This window comes from Falco peregrinus, chromosome 8 (genome assembly GCF_023634155.1).
Source record: "Falco peregrinus isolate bFalPer1 chromosome 8, bFalPer1.pri, whole genome shotgun sequence".
Classification (NCBI taxonomy): Eukaryota; Metazoa; Chordata; class Aves; order Falconiformes; family Falconidae; genus Falco; species Falco peregrinus.
The window spans coordinates 2373945-2387504 of record NC_073728.1 but is presented as its reverse complement, the minus strand read 5'-3'; the positions used below and the strand labels follow the sequence as shown (position 1 = coordinate 2387504).

At 37.3% G+C, this 13560-nt stretch overlaps 1 protein-coding gene across 4 annotated transcripts in view; it reads right to left on the bottom strand.

The window, feature by feature from the left end:
* PGAP1 (post-GPI attachment to proteins inositol deacylase 1) overlaps positions 1-13560 on the bottom strand; it is a 38805-nt gene that overhangs the window by 17549 nt on the left and 7696 nt on the right. For 2 of the 4 annotated variants that reach the window (XM_055811793.1, XM_055811794.1), the window contains exons 3-13: positions 12337-12512; positions 11522-11693; positions 10305-10465; positions 8659-8711; positions 8421-8487; positions 6883-6988; positions 5072-5127; positions 4905-4988; positions 3103-3152; positions 1666-1717; positions 1365-1442 (exon numbers count right to left, since the gene is read on the bottom strand). In XM_055811793.1, coding sequence (XP_055667768.1) covers positions 1365-1442; positions 1666-1717; positions 3103-3152; positions 4905-4988; positions 5072-5127; positions 6883-6988; positions 8421-8487; positions 8659-8711; positions 10305-10465; positions 11522-11693; positions 12337-12512 — 1055 coding nt within the window. Of the gene's footprint in view, positions 1-1364; positions 1443-1665; positions 1718-3102; positions 3153-4904; positions 4989-5071; positions 5128-6882; positions 6989-8420; positions 8488-8658; positions 8712-10304; positions 10466-11521; positions 11694-12336; positions 12513-13560 lie in introns of those variants that run through there. The other 2 variants (XM_055811795.1, XM_027792250.2) reach the window with 2 other exon arrangements.

Below are 13560 nucleotides of genomic sequence, written 5' to 3'. Positions count from 1 at the left end.
AAAGTCCAGGACAAAAGTACTGAAGCGCCACCTCTCCACACACTGGCAGGGACTGGCAGGTAGTTTGTTCCTGTACACAGCGGTACAAGTTTGGGTAGCTGAAGCATGACTTGCAGGTTACTCTAGCTTTCACCCATTTGCAACAGCCTTCAAAAGGCTATTCAAACAGCTAAGAACAACTAGAATCCAGTCCACATCCCTCCTCCTCAGGTACCTCTTTCTTTTCTGGGGGGCGTTGCAAAGGAGCATGACTTGTCCAAAATCTGGATACAATTTACTAAGCAAAAAGAACCTTTAGTTCGTCTTCTGAAGTTTAATCACAAAAAAGCAAAGCATTCAGCAGGTATGAGTTGTACCATCTCTAACAAGTATGTAGGTCTCTCGAAAATTATTTTCCATCCCATTTTAAACCCAGCATTTGTTTATTTTTGAAAAGCAGTTTCCAAGATTTAACACAGGACTGCAACTCAACACGTTACATTTCACAAGTGATCTCTCTTCTACCTTTCTTATCCAGAACATCGTATATTACTAATTTAACTGCAAGATGTTTCTGTCACAACTATCTGAAGATGCGCTCGTATACAAGCATTATAATCACTTCAGCTGTGAATAATTTATTGGATCGTGGATTATTATATCAAAGATGCAGAGACAGTATTTGTGTTGCAGAAAGAAATGTCAGACCTACTTACACTTTAAATTCAAGTTCAGTCTTCTGCCACTTTCAAGACTACCTAGAAAGGCCTGCCAGACCCAGCTGGGTAATACACCAAGTCTGCTTAGATTCCCTGCAAGTGTTCCTCTTACTGGGAGCCTGAGAGGCCTTGATGCAAAGACATCCAACTTCTCTGTGAGGTTCAGAACTATCAAACTCTGTACAACTCAGCCTACCACATTATTTGTGGTCTCAGAGCTTGCAGAGGTATCTGTACCACACTCCTCAGAATCCATATGTGGTGTCTTCAGTTATGAACAGCATTCTCCACTATGCTGGGTAAGAGAACTGACTGTTCAAAAAGATAATAGCCTGATTGCATTCCTGAACATTAAGGAGGAAAAACATTAGAACCCCCAACAAGAACTCCTAAGAACTGGTTTGAGAACTGTTGCTTTGTATGTTTCAAGTAGTATGCATGCCTTCCGTTCGGTGTTTTATCAAACGAAGACGTTTCTGAGCTTACCCAAGGATAACAGTTATCTACAAACCACACTGGAGTGTAGGTCTATGGTTTCTCAAAGTAACTTAGCACATATTCAATACACTTCCTTTTCCTGCTGTCATAGCATCTGAAAGCTACGAACACACTAAGCAAGCAATTTCTGCATTTCTTTTCTTTTTTTTTTTTTTTTTTTTTTTTTACCTTATTGCCAACTGTGGGTGGTACCTGAATGACAATGTGGGACAAAGAAGGATAGTCCTGAAGCTTCAGTATTACAACCTTAAAACAAAAAAAAAAGACAAAAAAATAAAAGCCATTGTGAACTTAGCTTAACAAGCCTTAGCTTGCCCCTTGCCAGTTCCCAGATGTCCACCTCTTGCACCCATTCCTCTGGAATACAACTGCATGTTCCAATGCTGTAAACAGAACAGATCTTTCTCCCGTGACATGCAGCTACACCATGGAGCACCTCTCCCTCCTTCAAGTTGTGTGTGACACTTACCTTGGTGGTGGGAAGTAACTCAGCTCTCCAGGACAAATCAGTAGCTTCCAGGCTGTAAAAATTTATGCACATTAAGGATGAGCATGTCCATTATGACAATGGATTAAAATACCAGCTTTTATATATATATGCGTGTGTGTGTGTATATGTATATATTTCACATGATTTTAAAATGAGGATAAGTTTGGGTCTCCTGCAGTTTGCTACCATAGTAATTTATCAAACTACAGTCATTTCAGATGCTGCAAATCTTGTTTGTGCAAAACCAAGTTAAGCAAAGCTCTAACTTTGTCACATACAAACATTCAGTACTTAGCCATGCAACTTCACAAACATAACAAAAAACCTCAGTGAGCTGAAACATCACTGGTATCAAATTAATACACAATTTTATTAGCATTTTTAAACATCAGAAGTGCCAATTTTTCGTATGGGAACATCTAAAACATATCATATGAAATAAAACTCTGTTAGCTGCTGCAGAGCTTGCAGCAGTTCTAAAATGGTGTGTACTTAAACACTGAACCGCAACACATTAATTCAGTCATTTTAAGTTATGATTTTTACAATATACCAGAATACTTCTGTTTCTCCAAACAGTGTTACATGACCACAGGACACAGTCCAAAGCAAGGACACTATTATCAGATGAGGTTTTAGGTAGCGGTCCTGAACTAGGCTAACCTGCATTTGATGCTGATCAAAGGTTATGCAAAGGAGTAACAGCCAGCTTCTTGGATCAGGAAAAAGTAATTATGACATCTAGCTATCAGCTGGAGGCAAAATTGTGGCTATACACCTCAGCTCGGATCCCAGAGCAGATAAATACTATTCTAGCTCAATTCTACTTGGAAGCTTTCTGTAATCTGAAGGGTAGATTGAATTTACTTTCAGCTTACTTTGCAAACGTAAGCTAAGCCAGTGTTTTAAATCCATTTTGTAATGATTGTAACAAACCGATTCAAATAATCACTAAATCACCCACACTGCTAAATATTTTTCATATGACAATAGCAATTTTGGAATCAGCAAAAAAATAGGAGATGCTTCTAGCCACTCTTCTGAAGGCTTTGAGTGACGTTAGATGTCTTCTGTCATAGGATTCTAAAGCGATTCTACAAAACACACAATTTAGGAATCCAGCACAGCATGTAGTGTCCACAAGAGAGCAACAGGAGCAACTTCTTACTGCTGCAAAGGTCAAAAATACAGCTTAAAGAAGTTCACCTATTTTATTCTGCATTCATGCAGCAATTTTTGAGAAAACCTATTCTTTCCTGTTTTCTTGGTGATACAGACAGCAAAAATTACAGCAAGAATTTTACTTTTCTTCCCAATCTCTTCCTTCCTAAGGAGGAAGATATCTTAAATGCTTTAAATTCAAATTTAGTCCCACAATACCCATTTGAATAAAGAACAGGAACTGTTTATACTCACCACATTGATGAATTATTGTTCATACAGCCAAAAATCCAGCTACTTGTGTCCTGTAAAGTCAATACCATAAAATGGTACATTACTAATACGTGAGTGTATTTATAGAGATATTAAAAATAGCAATTATTTACTGCAACAATGCAGGAGTTAATGCTGACAATCTTCTTCAAAATTTATATATGCTAACTGTTTCAGTACACCAGATGTCAGCAGCTGTTCCAAAAATCCTCTGATAGCAGAACCTTGGTGCAATTGACTGCCTAAAGAGAGGAACAAACTTCCCTCTTCATCTCGTTCCTTTTCTGTTAAGTGTGTCTGCAGCAGCTGTTATTACAGTGACCAAACCCTCAGAAGGATGTCAAATACTGAAGAGTAAAAGCAAAGATTATGATAAAAACAGTTTCTCTCGGATTTCCTCAATTATTTATAACAAAAGATATCCACCATCTTTTTTTATTCATTTCACAATGAAGTCAGACTTCTGTGTTAACAGCAAGTGATATCCTCCATTAAAATTCCGATGTTGTGATCTTGGAATTACAATTACAAGGATGAAAAGATGAAGAATAAGACTGAAAGGTGGGGGTTTCTAGGAACCATTTTAAATAATTTCTGTTTGCCACCTTTTTGAATACATTTTCTAAAAATCAAATACAAGGTTAAACAAACTTTCACCATTGCCCTTAAAAAAAAAAATATCTGCCTTACATATGGTGTCAAAATCAATTTTAAGTTTATTTTTTTCTAATGAAAAGAAACATCTCAATGTACTATCCTAAGTAGTCAAGAAATACTTTAGAATTTTAATGTTCTACTGCTCCCTCCCTCGATAATTTAAGCGCTTTGAAATGACAGCACCATGATGCGAGTATCTCAGACATTGTTCTGTACCTCCTCCTCAAGCAGTATTAGTCCTGTCTTTAAGATAGTATAACAAAGGCAAAAGTTAACCTGTTAAAGCACAACTAAGATCACAACGGATGTGTCAGTATTGAAGCTGCTACTGAGAAGGACAATTAGAAAAGCACTGAGAACACAGAATCTTGTTTTCCCCAAGGGTGGTATGAATCTCTTCTTTGGGATGAGGAGGAGTGGTGACACAGGCAGGTAGGATGAAACAGGAAAGCATCTCAAGTTTCTTGCCACTAATCTAGAATACTCATGTAATTCTGAAAAGTGTATTTATCCATCTCCAGTTTGCCAAGAAATTACATTCCTTCCTTTCAAAAAATATTTTTAAAAACACGTCAAAAGCATTTTTGCTGAATTTATGTCTCTTGAGATTAAAAAAAATTGTTGCACATTATTATCTCTCAACAGAGGAGACAACCAAGAAGATACTGTTTTCTCATGTGGCTTCCATTTGCTTCCACTGCTTAGTGGAAGATCCCTGCAGCCTTTCAGGCTCATTTCAATTTTATTATGGGAAAGCAAACCTATAAACTGCTTTCCCAAATTAGAAGTATGGCTGAATCCTGGCAGCACTAAAAATAACTTCTTCATTCAAGCCCATCAATACAGAACTGCCCTAAAAGGAGAAAGTAATCTGGGGCTAACCATAAGAGAGTCAAAAATAAAACGTTTGAGGTTCAGGTGACATTGAAGGTTTCAGATCTAGAACATTAAGTGTGACATGCTAAACCAGGAAGTACATCTAACACAATGTATTAGGCTGTGAATGTAAACAAATGTCAGTAATTTCAACAGCTGTTCATTAAACTGTCTTAAAACTGCAGCAAATCTAAATTAAAAAAATACAGCTTTATAAGCAAACTCCAGACATTAAAGAAGTATTTTCTCACCAACATACTGTTTTCACAGTAAACATGACTGTATGATTTTCTGTGGCTTGCAAGAGGAAATGTGAAATATTTTCCATCAGAATCCTTCAAAGAAAAGAAAAAAACACTGCTCATTAGTAAAAAACCCCAAAACCAAAAAAACACAATGAGAAAAAAATGTTACGTACATTGTAAACTGAGTAAGTCCATTTTGAGGCTTTGACTGTAATCCACATGAAAGCTCCTAAAAGAAAATATGTTTTTATGTGCCACACTGCAGGACCTATTATCCTTATCCCCAAAATCTTATACTTATCTCCAAGGTCTTATCTCTTATCTGTAAATGGCCATAAACTTTGTAACCTTTAATCAACACAAGATTGCTACTGCTTAGAATTACATGCAACAGTTTCCATCAGTTACACAGGAAACAGCAAACCCCTAGGATCCAGTTACTAAACATGAATTATAAAATAAAAACCCTATGGAACTTGAAACAAAGCTCTCAAGGCAACAAAACACCTAAGAAAGCGAATGGTACTAATGTAATTACAGGGTGACTGATTAAACTGAGGCCACGTTAGAAACAGCTTTGATCTTTGCTCACGTCAGCCTTTTAAGAAAACTAATACAGAAACTTGTGTAGAAGTCAGTCAATGATGACTGAATAACACGTACATGAAAACAGTAGCAGTTTAAAGATACGTCTGGGAAAAAAAGACTAAGAATAATGAAGAGATCAGAGATAAAAACAATGCAAACTGTCATGCAGGAAGGTTAACATCTTTCTTCTGTGTAACTAGAGTAATAAATTCACAGAAATCTAGCTAACTGTTGAGAGGTCACTACAAATAGGAAGATGCAAACACAAAATCCAGTCTAAACATATTCCTCCTTATTGCTAAAACTGACCCCCTAAAAAAGGCAAACTAAGTACAAAAAAACCAACAAACAAAAAAAATCAGTTCCACAGCCTGTTTGGGCAGCCGTTCCAAGGTCTGACCACCCTCCCGGTGAAGTACTTTTCCCCAGTACGTAACTGGAATTTCTTTTGCTGTTACTGGGCTCTACTGCCTACGGCGTTAGCATGCACACCTTTGAGAAAAAATTAGGTTCACCTTCTCTCCAATCTTTCATTAGGTAGTTGAAGACAGCAACAGGATCGATCCCCCTTCACAATCTCCTCAGGGCAAAAAGCCCCAGTTCACTCAGCCTCCCTCCCCCACGGCCTATGCCCCAGGAGCTCCACCGGGGTGGTCCTCTGCTCTGGGCTCACTCCAGCGATGTCACTGCCTAAGTGCCTTCTTATACCAGGGTGGCCAAAACTGGACATCAAAGGTCAAGCTACCTTAGTACTTCTGCAACAGCTTATATTAAGAAAGTCCCTGAAATGAAATGGTTTTTATGAAATGGTTCAGCCCACCTCAGCAAAGCTAGGAATACAGCTGTGCCCTACAAAAGTTCTGTTTAGTTCCCAAGGCTCCACACAGTCATAATTTCTTGGCATTTACAAGGAAACCATTAGTGTGCACTCCATTTTACCCTGCCATGTCATGAAAAAAAGAGGCAGTCACTAATGAAGCAGATCTGAAAATTCAGGATTTCTATGAGTAGCACAAAACTAACACAGTGGCTCTACAATACCCATACTATCCTTCTTGCAAGCATGGGATGTAAGTGTAGATTAGACTGTACTTTTGACATCCAGCTATGCCCAGTTTCTGACATTTCCTACTGGACACCCTGGTGTAAATACAGCTCCTGCTCACCCCGCAGACTCTAAGACATGCAAAGTGACAGGTTTTTTTCCTCCTACCCCTTTTAACCTATTTAGTACTGAAACCTCATGAAAGCTGATAGTTTAGGTCTGTAATAAGTAGATCATTTCAGCAATGTCTGAAGAAGGACCAAATGTATTCCAGAAGTTTGTTAGTGAGAAGATTTAAGTAGTAACAAATGAGTATCATTGAATTCTGATCAAAAGAAAAGTGCTGCACACCCGTGAGTTCTGTAAAAGCTTCAGGATTTTCCTCAAATATCTTTGCAGGGTGTCTCACAAAGTGGTGATTCAGTACAGACATTCTCTTCTTCGGATCCTCAGTTATCTAAAAAAAAAAAGAAGAGCACACTGTCAAATTTAATTTTACTGATTTGTGTGATTTACAATCATCACATGATCATAGCTAGCAATACAGTTTTGGGGATGAGAGGCAGGAGAGATTGTTAGAAGACATGGTATACTTTCTATTCTAAATTTAATAATCTGAACAAATAAAGCACCATCGATAGTCAACCACTGCAGTACAGGAAGTCTACACATTATAAAGCATAGCTAAAACTTTTAGGAGTGTTACATCCTTGCCCACTCTTAACACAAGGAAACCACTCTATTAAGCTTTCTTTATACATACACATGCATTCTTCCTGAAATAACACACTTATAAATGTCAGAATTCTTCCTAAACTATGGCATATTTACTAGTCTGAGATCACAAATCCAGCCTACCACATCTCATCTTAGTATTTTGAGCATCCAAACAGCTGCAGAGTTACATTTTTGTTTGGTTGTTTTTTTGGTTTTTTTTTTCGAAATCACATTACTAATGTTTGTCTACTCAGCTTTTCAAAATTATGGCCATTACAACTGACTTCTGTAAAGTTTTATGCTCCTGCGCATTGTCAGTCAACTCCTGAACAACCGTAGCCCCTTTTTGTCTTTCTCAAACACATGTTAAAGTAAGTATATCTAAGAAACTAAAGAAGCCTGCCCCAAACAGCCTCAAAAAGAACACCTGAAAGCCTTCCTTTTCTGTGGCTGGGGCTTTGCTCTTACATATTTTCAGCCTCTTGGACCTTAATTCCAATTCATGTTTATTGCTGAAACATTTCAGAAAGGGAACAGTGTACAATGGAAGATTTCTCCAATAGTTTTCAAAAAGTAAGATGCAGGATATTTATTTAGACAAGCAATAAATAATGGCAGCTAGAGGTAAACAAATATGCTTGTATTTTACTAACATTCTATTTTTGTAAGTGCTATTTGCAAAAGAACACCAGAAATACGTGCTGGCCACTATAACAACACAACATTGGGAAGTTTGATAAGTATTATGTCTGATTTGAAGTATTGGAGGTTTTTGCCCTTTATATACTAGTCAGAGAAGGTCACTCGAACACACAGTGAGAGGGAATGTTCAAAGCTACACAGCTAGCAACACTTGTTCTTCCTGGTGCAAGGTCAACTAAACCTGCAACATTATGGAAGAAAAGTTCAGTCCATACCTCAGCTATAAAGCATCAAGCAGTCAATAATAAAAACTGAGTTAACACCTAATTATTTCTGACATGTTGGTCAAACATCACAAAGCCACAGGATTTTTCAGTGCCTGGTACAAAACGGCAACAATTTTCTCAGCATGACTTAAAAATAATCAGAAAGAGTTTTCTGTATAATAGGGTGGGTTTTTTCCTGATCAAGTGCTCTGGGGGAAGAAGAAAGTGCGATGGGGAAATATACTGGAGATCACATATACAAACCTGCCTTGTATTTTCATCTATGAGATCAAAAAAAGCTCTAATGGTAGCCAGGATCAATTCTTTGCACCTAAACACAGAGTAAGTAAAAATAAATATAGAAAGGAAATATCCAGGGGAATAACAGTAGTCAGAAAAGACATCATAATAATATTATCCTGAAGTTAAATTATTACATAATATGATAACAGTAGAGAATAGAGGGATGCACGGTCAATTAACCGTTGTTCCATGAGCTTACCACACTATGGAGAGATGGTCTGTTGAGGCCCAAGCTCTTGGCACAGCTGAGCTCTGTTTGAAGAAGGAAAAAAAATTAGATTTTCTTAGTATGCAAACATTTTAAAATTCTAAGCTAGCCTTTCCCCTCCTTATTTAAACATATTTGTGCAATTAAGAGCAGCAGCGTTTTTCTTAGGAGTTTCAGGGGACTAGGGTGCAACAGAATGACTTTGTCAGTCTAAGACCTTACAAGTGCTGAAGCACTTATAAAATAGGCCTTGTAAAACAAAATGACCAAGTTATTATGTTAGATAGCAGAGACTAATGGCAAACGGGCAAATAATGGCGTGGAGGAAACTTACCAAAAATTTCTTCAAAAACTGCTTCTATGACTAATCTTACTACTTTAACAAGTGATCCTGGCACACAAGAATAGAAGCATGCCAACAAAAGCTGCTGCTGAAAAATCAAGGGCATCCTCAACATAAAGATGCATCGGAACACCACGCAGAAAAAACTGGACAGCCTGAAGCTATCCATTTATGTAAGTGTATGGCACGTACTGCATTTTAGGGACTAATACCAAAACCACCTCCCATAAATGGAGCTTATCACCTAGTTGAACAACTTAACTTGATTCAAGCTATGAACTATTAATGCATTACAGTTGGGAAGAAAAAACCCAAACCAAACCAGAACACCACCACCACAATCTCCAAAACAAAACAAACCCTCCGCCCCACCAAACCCACAAATCAAAAACCCAAAAAAAACCCCCAAACCCATTAAAAAGAACTGGTACCCCTGCACAGGAGATTTCATGCAAAATTCTGGTCACCAACACTCAAGAGAAATGAAAGTGGAACAGATGCAGAGAACGGTTACTAGGACAAAGGGAATGTGGAGTTAATCTTCTTAGCCTAGCAGAATCAGAGCTGAGACTATTTATAGACAGCTTTCTGTACAACACACAGGAAGGTAAACACCAAGGGAATGACAACTATTTCAGATAACATTTCAAGTTGATGACAGAACAAATGCATTTAAAGCTGGAAATTACAAATGTTCTCCCTACTGGGAAGTGTTTTCCAGCTTCTTCCATGTACAGAACAGGTTGATGGCAGGGGGATGGATGACAAACCTAACTACTTTATGATGCCTCTTGATTAATTTTGGAAGGAGACAGATGCCTGCAAAAGCAGAATACTGGACTTGACAGTCTACTGCATCCTTTCTATACCTTAAATTCTTTGAAAAACAATACATACAAAAAGAAGGCTCCAAGCCAGAGCTCCCTTTTTGTAATTGAATGAGCAGTCTAGACCTATAGTGCGCATCTGTCAGTCTCCACATACACATCTCTTGCAAAAACACAGGAAAATAAAACCTGGGTTCTGGAACTGAAAAGGTGCAAGAAGGTGGTGACAAGAAACAGTACCAAGTGGCAGATGATTCAAACCAACCCCAACACATACTCCTCCAGAAGACGCTTGTTTATACTACATCAACTAGTTATGATTTTATAACCATGCACTATGTAGTATTTTCATATTCAGTTATACTATGCTGCACATACAGACTATAATTAGACACCAATCCATGCATTACATAAATAGCTATCTAACATAGCTCCATGCAAAACCTAAAAACAGTTTGCTTTTTTACCACAACGGATAAGGCACTGTCATGTTGACTCGATCTTGGTAGAAAAGCCAGTCCTGAACGAACTTGGTAATCTCTGAATCCTCCCGCCACAGAAAGGGTAGTTAAATTTCTTAAATCTTGGGCCTTTAGAATCCAATGATTGTTTACAGCTGTATAAAAATCTATAAAATAGATTATAATCAATCACAATTTCTGCATAAGTCTATTTTATATACAAAAAAGCTATAGAAACATTTAATTAAAAGTTTCTGTAAGGGGCCCAAGAGGCATTCAAGCTCTGGTTATCACTTTTGATTCATATAAGGAATGAAAATTACTGTTTAACCCCAAGGAAGCAGCAGTTGAGAAAGACAGATAAGAGCTGAGCATATACATTGTTAAAATAGCAAACCATAGATATATTTGAAGGACAGCCATGGTCCAGAAACTTTCAACAAAGAAGAAGCTTTGCAGTGCAATCAATTGTAGAAAGTAGAATTAACACAAGCACAATAAATGAAATTCAGCAGCTAAAGATAACCCGCTCCTCTCAGATGCCACAGAGAATAATGAAAAATAACTGTCTATTCCCTCTCCTTCACCAATTCCCTCAATATCTACACAACTATCGCCGAGCACATGTATTTCATCACCACAGTCAAATCTAGCTTTTCAAAAACACATACAGTACATGCATAATGATTATAATTTATTTTTTATGCCACAGTTATTTAGGTGAGCATAAAATATGATCTACCTTTTGTGTAAATAGATTGTATAAAATATAATTTTGTATCTACATTCCATATTCTCACTGCCCCAGCCTTTGGGCATGACAAACATTAAATTTAGCAACATCCACAGAAATAACACTATTTAGCCAATTCATGTGATAAATAAATCTATTAAAGAGGTCAAGTTTTAAAAAAGAAAAATGTCATTCACTGGAGAGCTTACAAGTTTAGTAACATGCTCTGCAACTTAATAAAAATCACAAATTACTGAGAGCTCCAGGCCCTGCACAGAAGCTCGAGTCCAAACAATCCATTTTATATGACACTTGAACTACTCTTGGTACCATAGAGCTCTCTAACAACCACCTAAGTAACAAAGGAATAGATTAATTACAGTAGACAAACCAGCACATTTTTGCTTTTGATTTGCAAGAATCTCACTTATTAATGCTTGAGAGGATCAATAAAGAAATACGACGTAATTACATAACCTGTAATACTTACCAGTAAGGTATTTATCTAAAGGCATTACAGGTGCAACATGAGGTGTGGCTTGTGTAATGAGGAGGTTTATCAGCTCAGGCTTAAAATTCTTCAGAGTAAGCAATGCTCTTGCAATAAGACCACCCATGGAATGACCTACTATTGCAACACTGGTTGGTGCGAATTCTCGACCCTTAAGCAAAGAGCGAAAAGTAATCAGACACATCCAAAATAGATTTGACATTGAACTATGGTTATCAGCTGTACTTTATTTCCCCCCCAAAAAATAATTAACTTAATGTCCTTTCAAGGATAATATTAACTAGTATCAACTTGATATGTTAGCAACTAAATTTACATTCATTTTGTAATCTCGAAAAACGTGCTTAGCATGGAGTTTCCAGCTCAAAAAGAAATATTATATAGTCTGTGTAAGCATAGGAAACCTAAGCTTATTTTAATTTCTGAGACTCCTAGGGACATAGGATATCAGAGTGCTTTCCTAGAGAAAACTGGATGTAAGGTGATGTTATATTAATATTTTAATAAGCTAGGGAAAGTTTACATGTTTACTACAAAAAAGCCTACATTGTGCATGAAAATATTTACTTAGAAACACAATATAGAACGTAACCAAAGCTCTGGGATTGTCACAAGCATTAAAAACCTATTAAAGAGCAGCAATTCTCTATTGCACTATTATCACATTCAGTTATCTCCACACATTATAAAATCTCCCTCCCTTATTCATCACTCTTCAGTTTTTCAGCAAAAAAGGCAGCCCAGAATTCCATTCCCAAATGCAAGTACATTATTCAGCATACGTCACTACTTACCCTGTACAACTTCAGAATTACTTTTATGCATTCATGCACAAACTTGGTCTGTCGTTGTAGACTACCACCATACAATGCAACCAACTCCTCATTGAAGTTGACGCTGAAGAAATTAAAATGATATTTGAAGTCAACGTCTTCCGCTTTTCTAAGTGCAATGGAGCCAAGAGAACGCACTACAAAAGAAACCACAATAGTTAGAACAGTCTAATAGTCACTGCTTCACACCATCATTAGTAGGCAAACACATAAATATATAATCTATTAAGAAAAAAATGTTATCTTCAATCCATTACTCATCTAAAGTAATTCATAAAAGTAAGAAACAGAGGAAAAAGACGTCCAAAAGCAAATAACCTCTTTTCTAATATGCAATCACAGTTGTTTTACAAAAACAGATTTGAAAATATAATTACATCAAAAGTATCAGCCAGTCACTGTCAGAACTGAATTGCAAAATGAGAAAAGAAATAATTGTTTCCTATTTTTCTAAAAATCCCTCTGAAAAAAATTATTAGTAAACATATAACAAGAGCTTTCAGAACAATGTGCAAAAGTACAAATCTGATTAAATGAAAAGGAAGTTTGGAACAAGTTACCAAGAGCTGCATGCTATACTTAACAGCAGTTAACCACACGACCTAGCTTACTGCTGACTACAGAGATATTTTATGTCAGAAACAAACTTATACAAGATCAAGGATTATGTTCCTCCATCTGAGGGCTGCTTTCCTCAGCTCATTTGCACCTTCTTACTGCCACCAGGACAAGGCGGCAAAATGACTTCAACTCCAGAGGCATTGCTACTGCTAGGCTTTCCTAAAATTCCTTTAAAGATCATCAACTCTCAAACAACACTCCCAAATACCACCAAGATATGTATATAAACCAAATACCAAACCCTAAAAGACACTTTTCCACCTGAAACCTTGAGGGAGAAAATCTTGTATTTACACGGTCTCGCTTCTGACCTCTCTTCTCCATCTAACCTCGGCTGCTACTTATTACAGCCTTCCGAGTGCAGAATTGTCCCTGAGTTTCCATGGAGACATGGCAGGATAGGAACAGCAATGGCTGCAAATGGAAAAGCATGGCAGGAGAAAAAGAAAATAAAAGGCAAAGTCCCAAAAGCGAGTATATAAAACAACTAATGGTCACCAGAAAGGTCTGCCCAAATCCAGCACATCGGAGCAAGATTCTTCCAGAGTGCAACAGTGTGAGATC